This window comes from Helicoverpa armigera, chromosome 2, assembly GCF_030705265.1.
Source record: "Helicoverpa armigera isolate CAAS_96S chromosome 2, ASM3070526v1, whole genome shotgun sequence".
In the NCBI taxonomy this organism is placed as follows: Eukaryota; Metazoa; Arthropoda; class Insecta; order Lepidoptera; family Noctuidae; genus Helicoverpa; species Helicoverpa armigera.
Genome location: NC_087121.1, coordinates 8,499,883 through 8,522,898, shown reverse-complemented (window position 1 = coordinate 8,522,898; position 23,016 = coordinate 8,499,883). Strand labels below are relative to the sequence as shown.

Sequence of the window (23,016 nt, the reverse complement as noted above, 5' to 3'; positions counted from 1 at the left end):
TGTCATTAAAAAGGTAAGTAGGTGAAGAAAAAACTAATAAAATATAGCAATTCGTTTATTGAAAAAATCACAACTGATACCACATAGAAAAACTACTCGGCACGGTTTAACTCTTAACTATATATAATATCACATAAACACTTTATAATTTGATAGACTATATACATAGACATTCATTCGTATTTGGTACACTTTGTGAAATACCAACCACTAAGTGATCGAAGTTTTAAATAAAACAAAACAAAATATATTCCTTTACATTCGAGTTTTAAATAAAAAATGTTCACTAAATAACGAAACAAATATACATATTGAAATAAATAGAAATAAAATATGGATCGGATCGACAGTATTTAACAAATTAATTATAAATAATAAATACTATTTTACAGTCAGAAAGTCGAACTGTTTCCCTTTCATAAGACTTCATTGTATTCAGAAGTTTATGAACACATTAGGTTAAGCCGTTTTACTATGAATATCCCAAAACCGGACTTGTTGCCACCACCTCAAAAGTCTGTTCGACCAAAAGTAAATTTTTGAATAGAGTTAGAGAAATCTTATTATCCGTATGCCGTAACTACAGAATTCTATTACGTGTATCTATAAACTGAGACAAAATACAGGTACATAGTTTGAAACGTGTTAACTGATATGTATTCAATGTCTTTACAAAATATACGTCTTCAGTGTACTACATACGTCAGAGAAATTGAGTATCAACAAGTTGTGTAACTTATAACAACGAGATAACTATGTGATAGAACATCAATATTGTACAAGTTTAGAATTTATACCACTAAAACAGTCCAACAGTGGTTGTAGGCAACAATATTGATCCAAACATTCATAAGATTTTTTACGAAATACATTATGCAAAATAAGTTGTAGAAAACAAGTACATATCTATATTACAACGGCTATTTGGCATTTAATGTGAATATATTAATAGTAGCAATACAAAAGTGAATTAATGCTAAGCTGTAGGTAATACAGATTATGGTCAATTACAGAACAATTAGAAAGATTCTCATCCTTTCTCTGCAATTAGTATTTTAGTTTTTATCTCTCACTCATTCTGTAATAGGACCCATAACAATCATTCCCTCACGTATTTAAATTCGTACAAGTTAGCACACGCGCTCTGTCACCTTTCGCCACAAAATGAGCAAAGTACTATCAGCCTTCATAGTTCGGAACCATCTCCAATGTATATTCGCACTCCTCAATAATAAAACCACATTTATCTACAACACGATTAATCAAACATTTCGGATCTATGTCCATTAAAATACAGGGAGGAAAATATACAGGAAAAGATTTCACGTAGTCTACTGAGAGTTATTTTCTTGTTATATTTTCAATGGACATACATCCTCATATGCGCTGCGGTGCCTACTTAACATAGCGTTATTTTCACTTCCAAGTGGTTCTGAAAACAACGCTCAAAAGTTGTCATCCTACAGTAATAAAACCAAAACAATTGAAAATGCAATAATATCCACTTACACACTCAGAAAGAAATGAAGGTTATGCGTCGTGCAAGCCAATGCGTAATTTAGTTGTGCGATACAATTTGAAAATAATTATGAAATAAAGGTGCCAAAATTTAGATTAAGAGACGAAAAAGCCGATATAAAAACGATTAGGAAGTATGCCGACTACTAGAAAAATATTAGTAACATCTACTCAAACCATTCAGGTCAATATTCTTCAAAATATTAATTTTATTTTTAAATAGATATAATAGTATTTTATATTTTTTTCTCTAAGTCTTGTTATTTATAAAATTTGATATTGCAATTACTAATAACAGGTTAAGACGGAATTATTGTCGAAAACATTTGTTTGTAACGCGAGGAAGCTCGTTTGAGTGGTGAAGGATGATTTTAAAAAGTTAATTCTTCCTCAAGACATCAAAATATATTAGGAACATTGAAATAAAATAGTTTTAGCGGTATGATTGTGGAAAGAAATGAAGAAAGACAAGCTACGGTAGAACCAAGGCGAAAATAAAAAGAAGTTTCGTAGCGCTTGCTTTTCTCATTACTACTTGTTTTAGTTTATTTATCAATACCAAGGTTGTCGTTTAGTTTAAACGTGCCAAACAACTTCTAATTTATGTCGGCCTCAGCATCACAGTTAATACGTTTTTAATTTAAACAAAACGTGGCCAAAATATAAATAAATTAACATGATAATTTCAGAAACCAATATAGCTCTAGTAGAGTTAACAGTAGTCGTGCCAATAAAAACAACGTTAATAATTGAATATGTAAATTATTTGATAGCGAAAATCACAAACTATAGTACCATTAGCAGAATAGTAATTTTCAAAAATAACTTGTTTTTTAAAGTTATTTTTTAGTTTAAGAATCGTATGTTTTCTACTAGTGAAATGAAGAGCGAACGTTGCACATCAAACTACCACAACTTTAGGCAATTTATATTAATTTAATAATTTTAAACGTTTAACGTGTATATAGTACAAATGGGAAAATTTTCACAACATCTCAAAAGAAAAATATTTTACGCAATAAATCTATTTTTAGTAAATACTATATTAGTGTTTTTACGTTTACAACTTACTCTAAACAAATCGTAGTGTTATTTTTAATAATATTAATTTTTATTTATTATATATTTTATTTATTCCTAATCATTGCACAGACGTAATTGCTATATGTTTTTAATATTACGTATGTATTTTTAGCTCAATTTATGTTGTTTATTTTCAAGTGCTCGGCATTTTTTTTGTGAAGGGAATTTTAAAGTTCCTATCGTGTTCTTATGGCAAGATTTAGAATTTTCATTATTATCGCATAATATGTAATTTTTCTATTATTTTATGTTCAATATTAACGGAGCAATCGGTATCAAGTACAGTTGCATACAGAATAACTCTACTTTGATGTTTTTTAATCAAGAACTTATATTTTATGCGGTTTAAATTAAAAAGGAACATTAACGTCTCATTTATTTTTATTCTTTTAAATTATGAGTTCAAAGTTGTTACTGAATATGTATAAATGAAAATTAGAGATTTAAAGCAATTCAATAATAATAGTTGACTTTTACGATAGTTGACGTTTTGTATCACGGAATATGTAGATGAAGCAATCACAAGTTTGGCATTGAATACTTAGTTATCTGATAACTGTTGAATATGTAGTTGAAATGTATTAATGGAATGATATTGAAATGTTATTGACAACTAGTGTTCTATAATTATATTAATTTGCAATCCAACACAATAATTTATTAGTAGACTTTATAACAATATAGTTAAAATAAGTTTCTCTTTAAATAAATAATAAGCATAAGAACCGTTTTGGGCGACATAACAGTTGGCATGTTACATGTGCCTATACCCTGAGTAATCTTAATATATTAATACAGTACCAGAAAGCGTCAAACTTTCAAAACATACAAAATACTATCAAATTGCCATTTCATTACTTCTCGTAATCAAATTTTTAATCATATTTAGGCCTAGTTTCACTGGTTACCGATAAAATGACAGTTTTGTTATCTGATAGTTAATGCTATCTGCCAGATATTGCTGTCTGAGATCTGCGAAACCAAGTGACAGTTTATCTATCAGATAACTTCTTGATAGCCGTTTTAGACTTTATCAGTAACTAATGCAACCAGGCCACAAAACGTTCTAATTCAAAGTAAATGTAATTTTAAATCACACTTACCAGCCAGTTACGAAACTCAAAATGCGATCTAAATCGAACATTGCTTGACAAAAGCCCACTTTATTCCTTTGACATAAGGTTTGATTTTATTCGAACTGTACGGGCGTGGGGGTCATGACGTCAACGATGATGTCCTCCATGTTAGGCAGAACTAGAACCTTCTCGAACTCCTTGCTGAGCTTCTGCTCGATCCAGTTGGTGATGTGTGCGAAGCGGAGAGTACGGGCTCCTACGGCCGGCCGAGCTTTTAGTATTAGCTGCGGGTTCGTGCGGAATCTGGGGACATGGGAACAATATTAAGATTGTCGTTTGTTTTTTATGTAAATTTGGATTAATGAAAAGACGTCATTATATTTTTTTATGGGAAATCGCCAAAAGATGTTAGCTGATTGAGGGAGTGTCAGACTCTTACTGACTAAAACCGATAATATTCCTTCGTAGGCCTTGTTATGTACCAGAGCGGCGGTAACTCTTTTGAACAATACCCGCAGTTCCGGCAGGCCTTGGACCTGCTGGGCCCCGCCGGGGTTTGCTGACATGTCTTTGAAGAGCGCGTGAAACCCAAAAGGTAATCGTTTCAAAAGAGTCGTCAGGTCTTAAGTCTTTTATTACGTTACTAACTTTTAAGTAACATATCTGTCACAGAAAGTTATGTATCTGTGATACAGATAAACGGTAATTGAGCAGTCTTTAAAATTAAGTTTTATTTTAGTATTTCGTTAGATAATCTACAAAATAAATCCTCACCCTATCCAGACTCTGTCATGCGGCGGCGGCGGCAGGTTGACAGCTAAACGTCCCTCTAACGCGTGCACTTCTAGGTGTAGCTTGATATCCGTGTTCGATAGTCCCTCCATGGCGCGTTTCACGTACTTGTAGTCTGTCACCTAAACGATAAAAAAAAAAAAGTTAAGACTGTGTATATTTAAAATAAATTCATATTAATCGATTTTTGTACATTAAATACTTTGAAAAAATAAAAGTCAGCGTCCTAAAGGATAACCAACAAAGAAAATTTCTGCATTATTTTTTCACCATTAGAAAGCTACATTATATGCGAGTAATATAGGCAGTAGTTCCCACGGGACGCGAGCGAAAACGCGAGAAAACGCCTAGTATGAAATAATATTTTATTTTCAAATACTGTTGTCTTTATTAGAATAAGTGGTTGTTACTTACTTGTTGGAAATATTTATTGGTGGCGATCTTGTCGACCATACGTAAGAACTTTTTCTTAGAAGACGTTCCTTCTGCGTTACTTAGTGACCTGAAATATATAAATACAATCTTTAAAGAGATCTTATTTTAACCGATTCCTAAAAAAGGAAGTTGGTCTCAATTCATATGTGTTTTTAACACGCTTATATTAGCTTCACTTGTAACTATGTATGTATGTAAGAAAATCTTAGAATCTTAACCCATTTCCGGATCATCACCGAAGAAATTTTGCACACGATCAGAGTTCTGATGACAATACAGGACTAGCGTGTTTTTTAAGTTTTTTTTTTAACTATTAACTTTTAACTTTGACATTAGCTGTAAAATCTGTTAGCCTGTGTGACATACGCAGTTTCAGAAGGTGCTAAAGTTTCATTGCTATCGACCGGTTGTACGGGCGGGCTCTCGTCATCGCTGCTCGACTCCGCCGAGTCTTCTACGTCAGAGTCATATATTGCTGGTTTTCTCATCTAAAACATACAATATTTATTAGTCACATGATATATAAGGTAAGTACCTAAGAATAGTTCTCGTAAAGTCGATGGCGGTGCGAATATAAACTTTTTTTTTTCAAAGTATTTAAAATTCGATTTCGCAAGGTATAACGGATGTTCTTATTTAATCATTTCGAGCAAAATTTATGCGCAATTGACGACAAAAAGTTTAGCTTGAACTATGTCGATGACAATAATTTTTAAAATTCAAGATTAAGAAAAATAATTCCAATATATTTTTTGCTGGGAAAGAGGTGAGAATCGAAATCGGATACTATAACATCTAGTATTGGCAGACGTGGCATCCATAGTTAAGTCAATATGCCCAAACAGTGTAAATAGGAGTTAATCTTACCCGTAACGACTGGTCCGAGTAGGCGGCTGCCGACGAAGAAGTCTGTATATCGCAGTCCAGTCCCTCACTGGCCGCCAGTAATTGATCTTCTAGTGTCATATCTGTATAAAGAAGGACATTTTCTTATATAACATTCCATTTAAAATCATGGAAAAATGTGGAAAAGACTTAATTTACTGGCGGCTGACTTAATTTGCTTTCACTTCAGGTCGGCGTCGAGCCACACGCCGACATGAGTGACGGTAGCTAGTCACACAAGCAGCACTTACTCTTCTCCTTCAGCTTGAGCAGGTTGATCTGCGTGAGGATGGCGATGTAGGCGCCGCCGTCGTAGCGCAGGTCGGCGTCGAGCCACACGCCGACATGAGTGACGGTAGCTAGTCACACAAGCAGCACTTACTCTTCTCCTTCAGCTTGAGCAGGTTGATCTGCGTGAGGATGGCGATGTAGGCGCCGCCGTCGTAGCGCAGGTCGGCGTCGAGCCACACGCCGACATGAGTGACGGTAGCTAGTCACACAAGCAGCACTTACTCTTCTCCTTCAGCTTGAGCAGGTTGATCTGCGTGAGGATGGCGATGTAGGCGCCGCCGTCGTAGCGCAGGTCGGCGTCGAGCCACACGCCGACATGAGTGACGGTAGCTAGTCACACAAGCAGCACTTACTCTTCTCCTTCAGCTTGAGCAGGTTGATCTGCGTGAGGATGGCGATGTAGGCGCCGCCGTCGTAGCGCAGGTCGGCGTCGAGCCACACGCCGACATGAGTGACGGTAGCTAGTCACACAAGCAGCACTTACTCTTCTCCTTCAGCTTGAGCAGGTTGATCTGCGTGAGGATGGCGATGTAGGCGCCGCCGTCGTAGCGCAGGTCGGCGTCGAGCCACACGCCGACATGAGTGACGGTAGCTAGTCACACAAGCAGCACTTACTCTTCTCCTTCAGCTTGAGCAGGTTGATCTGCGTGAGGATGGCGATGTAGGCGCCGCCGTCGTAGCGCAGGTCGGCGTCGAGCCACACGCCGCGGGCGTCGAGCGCGGGCGCCAGCACTCGCTCCACCAGCGGACACGCGCCCGCCAGCGACAGCGACGTCACCAGCAGCGGAGACATGAATGACGGCAGCTGGGAGGGAGAAAAATAGTCTTTAATGCTATGAGATGTGATGCGAAAATCACTTAATATTTTTTTTCAATGTCAACAGCCAGGTCACACGGTACGGTACGGCTCAGGCGCGACATGTGAGCGGTGCCACAACGGTTTCCTACATATAAAAATGTATAGTATGAAACATGGTACGTCTGGCATCGCTCCAGCAATGCACCGCAGGAGCACCGGACAAAGGTGCGAGGCAGACGAGGCGGGGAGGGGTGCAAGCAGTGGGGTGCCGCAGCGGCGCCGTAACAACATAGCGATGCTGCACTGCTTGTGTGGCCGCCAGGGCGTTGCGGTGCGGTGCCGCACCGTGTGGTCTGGCCCTTACACTATCACAATATGGTCCACTTTGTCCTTGAAGATATGCACGGTGCAATTTCCTGTATATCCATTCAAGCAATTGATTATGACGGTATCGCTCATAACATCGTATAGGATCCGCGCTAGTACTGTGTTCACCCACGTTACTGTATATTTTACATTAAACCTTATGCCTGCATAATAAGGCACACTTTACCTTGAGGGTGTGCAGTTTCCTCTGTATCCTGTTCTGCAGGCGACTGATCATGACGGGGTCCCGCATCAGGTCGTACATGATCCGCGCTAGTACTGTGTTCACCCACGTCACTGTATATTCTACAATAAGCCTTACGCCAACACAATAAGGTTCACTTTACCTTGAGGGTGTGCAGTTTCCTCTGTATCCTGTTCTGCAGGCGACTGATCATGACGGGGTCCCGCATCAGGTCGTACATGATCCGCGCTAGTACTGTGTTCACCCACGTCACTGTATATTCTACAATAAGCCTTACGCCAACACAATAAGGTTCACTTTACCTTGAGGGTGTGCAGTTTCCTCTGTATCCTGTTCTGCAGGCGGCTGATCATGACGGGGTCTCGCATCAGGTCGTACATGATCCGCGCTAGCACTGTGTTCACCCACGTCACTTCTGCAGGTAGCATTCTGCACGAACATTCTGATGTCGAGTTTTTGTTTTGCTGTGAAAGTTGTACGAGTAAAATTAATTTAAGGCTTTCGTTTATAGTGGCAATGAAATATTTAAATCTACCATTACAGGACGTGTCTAACATGACGGATAGGTTCTTATTATTTATAAACAAAAATAAAATAACATAAATAAATACGTCTGAAATAAAATTGAAATATATTGTAGGGTTGAAGGATGAAATAAAGATTTATGTTTTAAATACATAGTTGACCTAAATCTTAAGACCTACATTACATTTATATACCCTAATCTATCAAATCCCAAATACCTCTTATAACAAATTATAAATCATTTACCAACAAAACGAATCGGAAAATCAACTTCAAAGTCTATATTTCTATGCTCATAAAACTATGGATACCGACAAAACAAACTAAATAAAATCAATAAAGCAGTAACGAACGTCTTTTCTCTTCTTTTTATTCTTGGATCTTTCGCGCGGCGTGGGCTCTAACTGACACATTACCGCCGCTTCTGACGTTTGTTTTAACGTCATGTCGTGACTCTGTATTATGACGAATGACGTTAAACTTTTTATAAAAAAGTAACGTAGACTACATAACGTCACAACGACCTGTTTCTGTATCTGTATGTGGCGCTATCAATTTTCGACTCAAGAACAACCGCGACAAGGTTCATACTTTTTTGCTTGTTAACTGATTTCGTCCTATCATATGCAATTTCTCTAAATACTGCGCCGCATCTAACACCAAATTGTTAGGCTAAGGATCGTTTAAGAAAAGAATTAATTTAAATAACAGTCAAAATATCCAATTAAAACAAAACAGTTGACAATCGCTGCCAAAGCTCTGACGCCAATGAAAATTAATCCTTATGTCATGTACATAAAGTAGCAAATTACCTGTATGATTTTGAGGAGGTAGGGCCAGAAGGTCTTCTCATAGTCCGTATCTGATGGCATCGGCTGCGATATCGACGTGATCGTCACACCGCCGCCGTCGGTTAACGAATCTATTGTTTTACTCTGTAGAAAATACATTTCATATTGAACTAATAATAAAGCTAGGCATCAAGATTAGAATGTTTTGCTGGGGAGTTTTTTGCGCCACTTCTTCTTCTCAGCAAAAATACATAGGAACTGGTGAACGGTCTCTTGTAAATTTCTGACGTTCAAAAAGTGGTGTTTTGCAGCCAAGTTTGAATAAACGAATTTTGATCTGATTCTGAATCTTTAATTAGGGTCTTGTTTTAAGATTTTTTGGTAATTTCCTTACATCTTAAGAATAAATAATATATATATTTTATAGCAACATAAAATTAAGAATAACAATGACTAGCTTTCACAAGCGGTTTTATCCGCCTCTCGTTATCGGTACTCTGCAAACCCGAATGACAAGCAGCGTAGGTAAAGATATTCTTTTTCGATAAAATCTTTTTTTCAAATAAGTCCAGTAGGCCCAGAAATTAGCACGTAAACACATACAAACTTCGTCTTTATGGTATTTAGTATAGATAAATTCAATAAAAAAGCTTGAATACTCACAGAAGACTTAGCAAAAGCCACAGTTTCTTTCTCAGTGAGCTTGTAAACAGCCAGCTCTATATTGTCCTTGCTTTCCTTGCTCTCGTCGCTGGCCGTCTTATCTTCTGCGCACGAGTTCTCGGCTGAGGCTGCGTTACCCTCGTTTATTGCTATTACTAGGCGACGGTACCTAAATAAAAAAAAAAAATATTTCTACTTATATGTATTTTTTCATCTTCATTGCAAATGAGGGTTGGGTGGTAAAAGTTTAAGCGCTATGTGTCTGTCTATCTATGGCATGACATCTCTTAGCAGATTGAACCGATTAGGACGCGGTTTCCTTTCCACCTATGGTTTTTTGACATGTTACATCTAAAGCAGTAAGCCGACCCCAACATAGTTTGGGAAAAAGGCTCGGAGGATGATGATGACATCTAAAGCAGTCAAGTCGTGGTGGCCTAGTGGGTAAAGGACCAACCTCAAGTATGAGGGCGCGGGTTCGATCCCAGGTCAGGCAAGTACCAATGCAACTTTTCTAAGATTGTATGTACTTTCTAAGCATATCTTAGATACCATTGACTGTGTTTCGGATGGCACGTTAAACTGTAGGTCCCGGCTGTCATAGAACATCCTTGGCAGTCGTTACGGGTAGTCAGAAGCCAGTAAGTCTGACACCAGTCTAACCAAGGGGTATCGGGTTGCCCGGGTAACTTGGTTGAGGAGGTCAGGCAGGGCAGCCGCTTCTTGTAAAGCACTGGTACTCAGCTGAATCCGGTTAGACTGGAAGCCGACCCCAACATGATTGGGAAAAGGCTCGGAGGATGGAGGATGGACATCTAAAGCAGACGAATCTTTTTATAGTTTTAAGCTATTAGCTTATTACACGTGTATTAATCCATCTTAACTGTAAGTTATATTTATATTTTCATGATAAAGAATATTCTGAATTTCAAGTCCATCATTCTGTCACGTGGCACCTACTACCTACTATAGGTAATAAATGGATAAAAATAATATCTACTTAAACATAAATCGAAAATAATGTGAAGAACTCACAAAAGAAAGTGATGCAATCATACGAGGATGAGTCAAATACTTGTAAATTCATTATCTTATTGATATTAAGTTGCGATAATAATGTAAAACATTCTACAACAACCGTATACTTGTCCATAAATAGGATAAGTATCATTCGAGGAAACGGTAATTTTATATCTATAAGGAAGTCGCTACTGAATATTGATAAACTTTTTAGAAATATTTTTATCTCAATAAGGACCATATTTTCAGTTTTTTTCCATAACAATTAGGTATATTTTACACTTTCTATGACAATGACGATGATGGAAATTATAATTTAGTTTATGTTCGTTCAAAGCTCAATTAAATCGTCGTCTTCTATTTAGAAGCTAAACATGATCCGTCTTACCACAAAAACTTTTAAACGTCAGTTTATGCCTTGTCTAAAAAAATGACAAATTATGACGTTGACATATGGTTCATTTTGCAGCTAAAATTTTATTAGTCAAGCGTAAAACAGGGTTTAAAGTTTTTGTAGTAAGGCCCGATATCTTTTGTTCAAATATGAAAAAGTTTCAATCATCGCATCTTACCATTCATGTTTATCTCTTCCCGTGCGCGTGAACAGGTAAAGATGAGAATGCTTGTCTCTGGAATTCTTTACGTGCACGCTCCACTCGCCTTCGCCCGTGCCGTCCGCGGCTATCTCCATTTCCTACGAAGACAATTAAATAGATAAATATTAGCAATTACGAGTACAACTATAGAGACAGGAGACATTTAAAGTACAGAAAGTAGGCAACACTTAACATATTATCCTGCCGAGATTGCAAGATTATTCTAAAGGAACTCCGTGGCCCTGGTGCTCCAGAAGGAACATAGTGGGTTTTAGTCGGTAAAAGTCTGACACTACTTCTCGCTGCATGCCCACAGAAAGAGCTATCATTTGATGATTAACCATCTCAAGAAAAGCTACTTTGTTATCCAAGTATTTAAGGTAGTAAAAAAGCCCCAAAATATCAGATGAAGTTTGACCTAAAGTCGGCACGGCATTTCAAGGTAAGTTAAAACGAGTAATAATTTTGCTAAATTACAGCATCCGGAAACCTATTCATCACAATAAAATATACTCCAAAATACTCGTAAACTATGACGTTAATGGTACAATTGAGTGTTCACTTCTATAAATATTAAATAATGGTCGCTAGGGACTTCAATGATAAAAATATTCATAACGTTGTTCGAAATAATATTAATCTCCCGATTAGCCCGGCTGGTGTTCATTATTATCATATACCAAACGTTATTACGATAGATAGGAGTCAAGGTAACGTTGTGACGCATCAACGGGAATCATTATATCTACTTAGTATAAGGAAGTTCCGAATACAAAGAAAAGTTTTTTGTTACAATTTAAAGGAAAAACCTAATGCTTATTCTACCATTGCAAACTGTACAACAATTTTTTATGCCTAAAATCGAATGAGTGTAGATTAATTTCGTAGAATATTATAAGGTCAATCGATGTTAACCTGTGTCAATAAAAACGCAGGAGGTCATTAATTCGGCGAATATATCTCGTCACATGTAATACACGACTGTGGACTAATTTTAATCAATACTTTTATTTTTTCTTATCAATCCTTAAGTCTGAGCAATAAGGTTGAAAATCACATCTGTTTTCAACCAATCTTTACCCAGTCAAACAAAAAGTTTGTATAGGTTTCCAAACTATTGTTCATTTTTACCGCCTAAAAGTTTAAATATCGAATGAATACTGGCCAGTACAACTAACCGTCTCCTCCAAAAAGTCTTTAATCTTCGACAGTTCTGTATCGTCGAGTTCTTCGTCATTTTCATCCTTGGTGCTGGTGACCGACTTGGAGGTGAGTTCTATCTCATGGTCGTGGAAGGAATCTTCGGACATGAGCGCCCTTTCTGTTCTCACGTGACTCTGGCTTTGAGTCTCCACGGGCTCCGTTGCCGTGGAAACGCTGTCTGTTTTCTTGTCTGAAGGGAGATAATAAGAAAAAGTTTTTATATTAGGTAGATGCTTTATTTTAATACCTATGGTTTTCAGTTCCAGAGAAAACTAAATATACTGGTTTCATATTCCTATAATAAAGTTATCAAATGATGAACTACTATCGAATTTTAGTATAGTCAAACTATTGCCGTATTCATGAAGATAAATCGAGCCATTTCAGTATATTCAATGTCCTAAGTTATGACATCATTTAATTAGTTACAATTCGGGAGATGAAAATAGTTGCCCAAAACAGACAATGTTTTGTTTAAGAAATGTGTTTATTCCAATCCATTGTCCTAATAGGTACAACATTAATCTTGAATAATTGTATTACTATTACAACAATACACAAACAGAAACTAATGACTACATTACAATGAGTCACTATTTAGGTATTACATCGATTTAACAACAGCGATGCAATCACATCATGCAATAGTCCAGTAATATCTTACCTCTGTGCATTTTCCTAACAAGTCTATGTCTTAAGCCTTCCTTCCCTGTCTCCCCGTCGGAATGTGAACTGCTGAAAAAAACGGTACCGTAGACATTTCAATAAAAGACGACAGAAAAAAAAGACGGAAAAAATTATAATCTAATAAGTCTAAAAAAACAGGAATTTTTTATTTGAATTTTGAATATGGAAACTATCTCACAAAAGCGGGTGAGCGATACTTATGTGTGTAAAAGTAGGTACATGCATATTATCTTTGTATGAGTAAGCTCGGAGCCGATCCCAAGTGGCCCAATCATTATGTACTTACAGAGACAATAATGCATTTTACAAACGCAAGTATGGTTCACCTGCTTAGTGGTAGGTATAGGTACCTAGGTAATATAATCTATTTTCAACCGTTTTAATGATAGTTACCTCTTTTCTCGTCTCCTCCATACAAATTTTCGCCTCTTCTCCGGACTCGTGTTCGTCTCAGTCTCCTCGTGTTGATGTTGTTCCTTCTTCTTTTCAGAAGGGACCTCTGCTGCCTTCTTGTCGGACACAGAAGTTTCCTTCTCTAATACTTGAATCTTTTCTTTCTCGTTTAGTATGATGCATATTGGGTATTTTTTGCTCCATTGTCTAAAAAATTAATAACAATCATTTTTTGTTAGTAAAGCTATGGTAGTAAACAAAAGGTTTTCGAGGGGAAATCTTCACATTTAGGATCCTGTATTGGCAGTTATATTTAATTGCCCATGGTAATATTAGCATGAGAATAATGAGACATAGACCATGGTAAACTTCATAGCTAACAATTGGTTTATTGGGGGTATATCAACATTATGATGATAAATACGGTTATGATTATTACAAGAAGATAGACAGGGTCAGTAAGCAGGTACGTATTAATTATACTTGGACCAACAAGTCAAAAAACTCATTAATAGCACGCAATTTCGCTCCACTAGTAACAGCAGCGACAGTTCAGTTCGCTTAATTAATTTCATGATTGTGTTTACGAATTAACGCACGGCGCGTTGACTCACAATTCTTATTAGTGTAAGTACTTAAGGACTGGCGCCGACGACAGTTTCAAGCGCTGAGTAAAAATATCACTTAATGGTATAGCAATAAAGTTGACATTTCAGTTTGAAGTTTTTTATTAAAAAACAAAAACCTGCTACTGTTTGAAATTCGTATCATGGAAATTTCAACTTTACTGCCATACTATTCAGTCCCCGTCATCTAAAAATGATATCGGAGGCTCGGCCCTAATGTGTCGTAGGGATCGGACATAAAAATGAATAATAATACAACGAGATAATCCGTCAAATGGAATGCATATTGCATTGAATAAATAACAATGAGTGTTGTAAGTATATCGAGAAGGCCATGCTTATCGTCGAGGCCGACTGTAAGTCAATCAAATTACGATTCACTTTTTAAATAGGTACCTAATTTTTGCTTGGGTTAGATATATAGAAGAGCTCGTAGCTAAGTCAAAGCTGCGCGGACCTTTCATCATAAGGTTAAGCACCGCTTGGCGCGGACTGTTCTTGGATGGGTGGCCATGTTGTCATGACGAGTTCTTCTGTATTTCGGAAGGCACAATACATTGGTGAGTCTCGGTTGTCATTTGACCATCTTTGGCAGTAATTACAGACAGTCAGAAGCTAGAAAGTCTGACAACCAGTCTTACGTAGGGGTATCGGGTTGCTCGGGCAACTGGGATAGGCAGCCGCTCCATGCAAAACACTGGTACTTAGCTGCATCCGATTAGACTGGAAGCCGACCCCACGATATTCGGGAAAAGACATGGTACATGATGATTGGATGGGTAAAAAAATCGAGTAGAAAAAAATGTGAGTATATGATAGCAACAGTACTTAGACAGGTCAAAAGCTTATAGGATTGAGTAACAGCAAAGACATAGTTGAGTGACGACAATGCTCAAATGTCTATCTCTATGCGTAACTACGCACCTTTCAAATTGTAATACTACACTCGAGGTTAAATACCGTGAGTCCATGTAAACATTGCTTAACAGCTTAAGAACGACCTAGATAAGGAATTAATTTACTTTCTTGTATCTATCGAGTGAAACCGGAGGAAATTTTTAAGGTAAATTCCAATTCTTGTCCAAAACCAGTTAAAATAGAGATCAATGTTTGATAAGAAACAACAAACCTGTGCATATCAGGTGGTTTTAATATGTATCAATCAGGTTATGTAAACATAATGCAATAAATATTTTGCTTCTCAACAAACAGGAAAGTTTTTTAATAATTATAAGTTCATTATGGGGTCCAGGTGTGCGTTATCAATTAAGCTTAAGCTTTCTGGCGTACCTACGTTACTAAGAAGTTTTCCTGTTATAGAGTTCTTTTTTAATTCGTTTTTTGTCTGGTACTACTTTGGAGGTTACGATGCCTAACTCTTACTCTCGTACTTTGTAGATAAATTAGGTACCTAGTCGTTCTTATGTACAGTACATTGGTTCAAAAATGTAGTTACTAATTTGGTATAGTGACTTAGTTTTAAGAGGATGATTTAGCATGTCCGTTTTTTGTCTGGATTGTCTTATTTATACTAATATTATCGTGAACAATTAAACTATTTTACTTTATGGCAATTACAATCCAACTTAGAACTGTGTTACTGACGTTGACTCACTACAGCCGTACCTACTTCCCCTGAATTATCGCAAAAGGATTGATTTATCTATACTAAACATATATAATGAAGAGGAAACATTTGGTTGTTTAGTACCTTAGAGGCGCCGAAACTTCTAAGAAACGGGCTACATTTTATCCGAGAACAAGCTTCCACGGGACGCGAGTGAAGCCGCGGGAAAACAGCTAGTATTATAAGTAAACAGTAACATTGTATTTTATAGACATCTCTAACACTAAAACATGATGATGATGATGATGTCCTCCTAGCCGATTATCGTCTACGGCGGCTGTCCTCATGTAAGGAGATTAGCCAACTACGCAGGATATATTATAGTGCACAAGCATTTGCGCAGACACAGGTGCACTCACTATTCCTTCACTCTCATAGCCCGATGTGACGGCAATCCGACTCGACCGGAGAGAGATCAGGCTCAGGGAACACTAAAACATAGTATTTGAATAAACGTAACAACGCCTTCGTGTTGCTATGCCATAACGATATTTAAAAACAAAGGTGAACTTGAACGTAGGTTAATATTTCAAAAAGTGATTGGCAATTGTTTTTTTATTCTTGACTGAAGAGCACTACGATTACTCCATGCGTGTCTAAAAATAGCGACACATAATATTAATTTGAACTTGCTGTCTTATTTCTATTTAAACTACGCCGTGAGCTATTCAGTTCTATTTTTGCACATCAGCAATACACATATTAATTCCAGATATTTTAAACATCCAATTGCTCCAAAAATGAATAACTTGTATAGAGTTTTATCTTTTTTATGTTACACAATACCATATGATTGTGAACCAAATATGTAACTTAATTAATTTTATCAGAGGACTGGAATTCCGGAAGTTTTGTAACAAAAGCAGAGGCATTTTTTTTGCAACATTTAAAACAAACTTAGTAGGTGACGTTTACACAAAAATGCCATTTTTATATTTTTCAAGTACATATTACAGAGTTTGCATTCTATGTTGTAAAGAGAACAGTTTTTTGTGAAAAGAAGATCATTGTACTATTGTGTAATATTTAACACATACAGATTATAATGTAATGTGATAAGCATTTTAATAAAACAATGGAAGCACAATTCGGAGCGCTGTTATAATTATCCGGTCGGCTTAATTATGCCAATTGTGATGTGATGTTGCGAAAACATTAGGTACATTTGTATTAAAATTTTTAATTCTTGTACCAGAGATTCAAATAAATAAGTAGGTCATGTATGTATCTACTCGAAGTTGTTAAAGACACATTTATTTTGGAATAATATTATAACTTATTACTACTTAACACGTTTATTTCTTTAAAATAAACGTTTCAATCTATCCATAAAATACTAATTTTAGAATGTTAAAATCGGTCGCCTTTAGTTATTTTTAAATCGTAAATGGTTTGGTACACTTGTACCGAATGTAGTGATATTTGACTGATAAAAATCCGGTTTTCAATCATTAATTCTTAGTAGATAGGATAAATTATCTTGTCAAAGCCATTTAGGTAGTCTTTGAGTATATTACAGAATATCCTGAATATACTATTTTATGATTATTTAGATAAGTTTTCGTCTATATCTATCTATCTTATTTAGGTACGCCATATAGACAGCCTAAGAATCAATCATGTTTACTAACAAATTTACGTAATGTTAGGAAGCAAATCATCATCATAAATCTACTAGTTTAAAAACTTCATAATATTATTGCTCTCAAAGATATTAGTAGACAACATTGCTGATGTCACAACATTACGCTTCTAAAAGTAAACAAAGCTATTATTACAACGCACTAAAATTACAATATTCGCGTAGAAATTGAATTGGTCTAAATATAAAACGCGCTGCGCCCTAGTTCATTAACCCAATTGCTCGTGAATTGCACTCGAGCGCATAGCGAAGGCCTCTCCACCAATCGCTTATCAGTTCTTTGTTAGTGACCTTTATAGACGCATATTAGTTTAATAGATACGTCACTACGCTTATACGTGGTACTAAAAACACGTTTTTCTTATAGGTCGATTTAACACGTGACTTGTCTTTGTTGAATTAAGCCTATCGAATTTCACTTCTTAGCGACTGGTTGTTTCAAAATAAGAAGTGTTTTTCTTTTGTTTTGCCTCTGCTGTTGAAAACTTTACACATGATTGGCTGTTCAGCCAATGAGATGGTTCGATTTCTTTTTACAGAGTTTTTATGAATGTGTTGAGAAGACGCGAAAAGGGGTTCAATATCCTCTGCAGTCTAATTTTAATTCCTGATTATTGATAGCAAACTAATTTCAGCATAATTTGCTGGGATAAAATATATCAGTTATGTAAATAATTTAAAATTAAATGTGAGTTTTATTTTTATCTTTACTCGATTCTTTTTATGAAGCCTTATTAAATTGCCAATTGCCATTATTATTAAACTGTTTGTTCACTGAAGCCGAACGAATTTACAGATTAGCATATTTCCTGTGCTATTATTAATGGTTGTGACATTTATTGTAATGAAGTCAAATATAGCTTCGATAAAGGACAAATCGTCTGGAAGGCGAATTAATTATATTACGAACAACACTCTTGCTGATATGGAAGTTCCTATAAATAACTATGGAATGTTTACGCTTTTCCTCGTGATAAAAAAGCTGCAACGTAGTATAAACTCGTTGCCATCGAAATATATCGAGCAACAAATTGCAGGTGAAAAAATAAATTTAGGAACCAGTCTTTTAAAAAATCGATCAAGTGCGAGTCGGACACATGAAGGCACACAAAAATATCAACAAATAAATAAAATATCAACGCCTAAACGATAAGGATTAAAAACGTCAACATACAATATGTTTACACTAAAGCAAGAAAGTACTCGTGTCATTCTACAGCGCAACTGCTCTGAATGAAGCCGACTTACCTCCGTTTAACCAATCCTTTTGGCAGCAGTATAACCCTGGCACCAGTCAAATTGTACAGCCTATGTTGGTAGAACGCTACCTTGTCCAGTTTCTCATCCCATAGCTCCCTCTTTGGTATTTTAGTCGAAGTATACGATATCCTCAGGTTGCAACCTACAAAAACATAATATTATGAGATACTGACATAACACTGATAAGATAATTATGAGATAAAAACTATTATTACTTGGGTAGAGACATTTGCGAACAACGGTTATGAATACATCCTTCTTTATGTTTACCAAAAAAATATTTATGACTGATTTAAAAATCTATCAAAATGGTGAATGTATGATAGTGGCGTGACTCACCTTCGAGCTTCATAAACGCCGTCGTTGTCTTGTTGATGTGATATGAGCTCGGATCGTAATCCGGAAACCTGTAGTGGTTTATCCAGCCCTGTCAAAATAAACTTTATTAAATTGCTCATTAAAACAAACTACAGTAAATAAGAAGCAGTTTTAATTACCTCATATTTTTTTATAGGCCTATGTTCTTTCACTGAAGGTATAGTGTAAGTGGCTGGCATAGCACTGCTTCGCTTCAGTTGAAGAAGGTTGGAACTTTTTGGATCCAACTCGCTAAAGTAAGTGTCCAACAGCCAGCTCTTCAAATTGCTCGTAAAACAAAAGAACCACAGACCGAGCACAAAACCGTTCCAGACATTCGAATTTGGACACAGTACGTAGCTTATGAAAATGAGGAATGTTAGGAAGTACATTGAAAAGTTGAAGAAGTAGCTAGGTTTTGTTGACAATTGCGGGCTTTGCATATTATTCTTGCTTGGAGGTGATCCGAAATTGGCCGAGCTAAGGGGTGGAGGTAATGGGTCTGTGTCCATAGGCTTTCCGCTGGATACTAGAGGATCTACATTGTGGATTTCCCCATAACCATCTATGGTATCTTCTAAAGCCTCAACACCCGATTCCACTTCCATCATACTGTCATTTAAATAATCTCTTCTTACTTCAGCTGATTCATTGCCTAGTACTGAAATAAAGAAACCTTTTTCATATCTATTCAAATATCAACTACCGTTGCAAGTAATCTACAGTGAATTATGGAACCTCCAATGTTATCGCGAGAATTATACATCGATCTTGTTGATAAGAACAATTGAGATTGGGCTCAATTAAATACATTTCCAAGTGTGTTAACCTCTTTATTAAGATTTCCTTTATTTTAATAATAAAGAGGCTAAAACCTTGGAGTTATTTCTAGTGCAACAATAAATTATTTCACTGCAATAAGTATCAATTTATTTACTTAAATAATTTCAATTAAATTATTGTTGAAGTAAATTCTAAATTTCTTACAAACCATTCCTAGACCTCTTGTCATTTAGCTAATGCCAAGAAGTTCTAACCTCGTTGAAGGTTTTACATGTCCGGTAGGATAATGACCTGAGCAGTTAGTACGTTTTTTAACTCACCTAAATTCTTGTGTGTATCATCGCTAGAATCCGAGTAGTTCTTGTTATCTACAGGAAGACTTGGGTCCCGTTCATTGGGCTTAGCCGTCAGAGGTTGCGTCATTTCCGATAAGTTCTGTATACTGCTGTCTAGGGAAGATACCTAACAGACAGAATTTGAATTTAGAACTTGGGATTTAGGTACCTAAATATTTGTTGCATTTCACGACAACGCCATTTTGTCTTTATTACTTTGGAGAAAGGTTTTTTTAGGTACGGAAAGGTTTTTTACAATTACAGTCGTCGTGTAATGCAAGATTTGACACATACATTTACATGTCAGTAATTATGAATTTTTGAACTTCAACAAACAGTGCGTAAGAGTATATGTAGAGTATCAGTATTACAAAATTAAGAGCTCTGTTAACGGATAAATTCCGAGCAATAAAGGGTCAAAGCGAAGCGGACTTCGTACATTAAAATAACAGTGCCATTCATTGATGCAATACAAATATGTAGAGTCAATATGTCCTAACATTTTATATAAAAACATTCACTTGATCATAGCATCACAAAAATATACATTTAAATACTTCAGGATTTAATGCCATAACTAAGCTTTGCAGCCAATCATCGGCCAATAACGGACAACAAGTTATATTTAGCGTATATCTAGCAATAGCATTCATACAAATAAAATGCGACAGATGCAGTGCACACTTAGGGAAATATGTATTAGTATTAGATACCTATACAATACATAGACACTGACAATGCTTGAATGCAGGTAACTTGTTCACTTTTATCACTTACATGATCTTCAGCGTCAATTGTGGTGGGCTATCAGTGTCATCAATACAATACTTTAGATATTTACTTGTCACAGTGTAATCAATGTGAATGTGGATATGGTACACATTGGTCGGCCTACTGGTAGAATATCACCCAGATATTAACAACTATATCATTGTAAGGTCCTTTGTATTCCAGTTAAGAATCTGTGTCATATAATCTTGGCAGTAGTGGCCGACCAATGTGTAAATGGTGTGTGGAGACTGGCCACTGGAACTCACCTGGTTGTCTGTATCTCCAACACTCTGCTGATCAGAGTCCTTGATTGCTGAATTCTCTTCCGAATCTGATGTTGAATTTTCTCTTGGCATTACTTTTTCCTTGGTTTCTGGTGTAGGAAATTAATGTGCTCAGTGACTTATAGCAAAATTACATCATTAAACACTGACTTAAATTAAATACTTTTTTGTACATGATAATGATTAAAATGTTGTCAGGCAACCCTATATTGTCTCTTGCATAACATTACGGAAATGACTTCAACAACAGGCAAAATTAAAGTTTAAGGTTATTCCCCTAATTTAGATTGAAGTTTGAATCTCTATTGGTAAGATTTTGAGAAACCAAATTCCCCAAAAGGAGGCTGTTTTTATTTTGAATGTTTATACCTACAAATTCTTTTTTATTTATTATTGTTTCGAAGAACAGATTAATTATAGACAGATAAACTGAAAAATGTCTAATCTGTTATTGACATTTTATTATATTACTTTTTGTTGAATTTATCACCTAAAGATATTGTAAACATAAGAACATCTAACATTTTCAAGCCAGCTGACATTGAGTAACTGTTATACAGCAATAACAATGGAACTATTCACACAGTAACATCTGTTCACGATATTTGTAATTTGTAATAAATTATATAAGGTTTTTCAAAATACCTAAATCTATTAGTATTAAAATAACAAGGTCAGCATCATACTTGATTCAAATATAATTTAAAATTAGAATTTATGCAAAACTTCTCCAGATTGTATAAAGTTTTCCAGCCTGAGAATTATTCTAGAAAACCTATCTTAGCTCTGACCACTCATGATTATAAAGCAACATAAAAACTATTTCAACTAACCTTCTACTGAACGCGTCTTCATATCTTCAACTGCTTGAGCAATCTTAAACTTGAAGTCATGGAATATCTTCCAAGTCTCATTGGGTGCTTCCTTCACGTCAGGTGTCACATCGGGAGTACTCCGCTTGCCCAGGCGGTTCAAGTAATCCTTCATAGGGGATGATGACACTTCCTTGGGCACCGGCTTCGCTTCATCCTGTTTTCCTTCAGCAGACTTGCCATCTTCAGATTTTTCAATTGGCTTTTCAACAGGTTTCTCTGCCCTCATAGACTTGAAGTACTTGTCTATGATAGATGATGATCTTTCTCCTCTCTTGGGGCTGGCATTCTCAATGGGTGTGCTAGGAGGAGGGTCACACTGTGGAGTTGGAGGGTCATCCTCACAAACATGGTACAATTCCTCTAACTCCTCATTGTTGGCATTGTACCTGAAGCTTAGTGACGAATTTGGTGATTTACCTGAAAACACAGACGCTATTGTACTAAAGATTTTATACCTAAGAAAAAAAATAATATTAATTTTATTTACTTATTCTCATTCTTCTATTATAAAAATAACTAAATTATTTTCTATAAATCATAGTCTAAAAATAAAACAAAAGCAAGAACGCAGAATGCTGAGGACTAATTTGTAACACGTTAGGTGCGGTGAAGTAGCGATTAATTTGTGAGCGATTGTTTGTGTTATCGTCTTTGTTGTCAGAGGAACTGCAGACAATACCGAAAGTTGCACATTAATCCCGATAAACAACCGGTCCTTACGCATACTGACGTACATTGTTTATTTAAGTTAACAAGTTTCCTATTCTGCGAATAGATCCGTATGGTAAAATTATTGAATTAAAGCTGTTGGCAAATACATTCGACACATACCCACTCCAGAGATCTCCATCGTTCAAAATTATAAACAAAAATTATTTAAATAGAACCATCACATCATTAATACAAGTTGCAATTCACTCCTACTATCACAAGAGCAGTAAATAAACTTCAAACACTATTTGTCTTATTGAATTTTATTAAACTTGTTCCACTCGCTGAATCAAAAATATGATTTTCTTGACACTAATGCGGCCGTCAGACAGTCACTGTTGTCAGAATATGTTGTCAGTTAATTGTCAAAAATGTCACTACTGTTTATTTAGTCGATTCTTAGAACTGCTGAACTAG

The 23,016-nt window shown here is 36.1% G+C and overlaps 1 protein-coding gene across 4 annotated transcripts; it reads right to left on the bottom strand.

Moving 5' to 3' along the window:
* Positions 1-39: 39 nt before the first annotated feature.
* Positions 40-22,943, bottom strand: LOC110371326 (testis-expressed protein 2). 4 transcript variants are annotated; one of them, XM_064039183.1, is made up of 20 exons: positions 22,720-22,943; positions 21,847-22,305; positions 20,996-21,102; positions 19,944-20,085; positions 18,981-19,501; positions 18,823-18,910; positions 18,472-18,625; positions 13,329-13,535; positions 12,913-12,983; positions 12,224-12,438; positions 11,022-11,143; positions 9,430-9,598; positions 8,788-8,910; positions 7,753-7,914; positions 6,696-6,885; positions 5,772-5,872; positions 5,271-5,392; positions 4,884-4,971; positions 4,452-4,591; positions 40-3,980 (listed from the first exon to the last, which is right to left on the bottom strand). In XM_064039183.1, the coding sequence occupies exons 1-20, from the start codon at positions 22,736-22,738 to the stop codon at positions 3,791-3,793; spliced, it is 3,390 nt and encodes a 1,129-aa protein (XP_063895253.1). In that variant the 5' UTR covers positions 22,739-22,943; the 3' UTR covers positions 40-3,790. The 4 variants fall into 4 exon arrangements, with proteins under 4 accessions (XP_063895253.1, XP_063895244.1, XP_063895247.1 ...); XM_064039174.1 differs by lacking the exons at positions 40-3,980; positions 4,452-4,591; positions 4,884-4,971; positions 5,271-5,392; positions 5,772-5,872 and adding an exon at positions 20,736-20,762 and having other exon boundaries at positions 6,050-6,885; positions 12,913-12,980; XM_064039177.1 differs by lacking the exons at positions 40-3,980; positions 4,452-4,591; positions 4,884-4,971; ... (1 more) ...; positions 5,772-5,872; positions 22,720-22,943 and adding exons at positions 20,736-20,762; positions 22,376-22,546 and having other exon boundaries at positions 6,050-6,885.
* Positions 22,944-23,016: the final 73 nt, after the last annotated feature.

Excerpts from the sequence above, each read along its gene's own strand:
- LOC110371326 (XM_064039183.1), bottom strand. Across the intron at positions 18,626-18,822 it reads GGCGTTTATGAAGCTCGAAG|GTTGCAACCTGAGGATATCG; the intron begins GTGAGTCACGCC and ends ATGTTTTTGTAG. Across the intron at positions 6,886-7,752 it reads GGAAACTGCACACCCTCAAG|CTGCCGTCATTCATGTCTCC; the intron begins GTAAAGTGAACC and ends TCTCCCTCCCAG.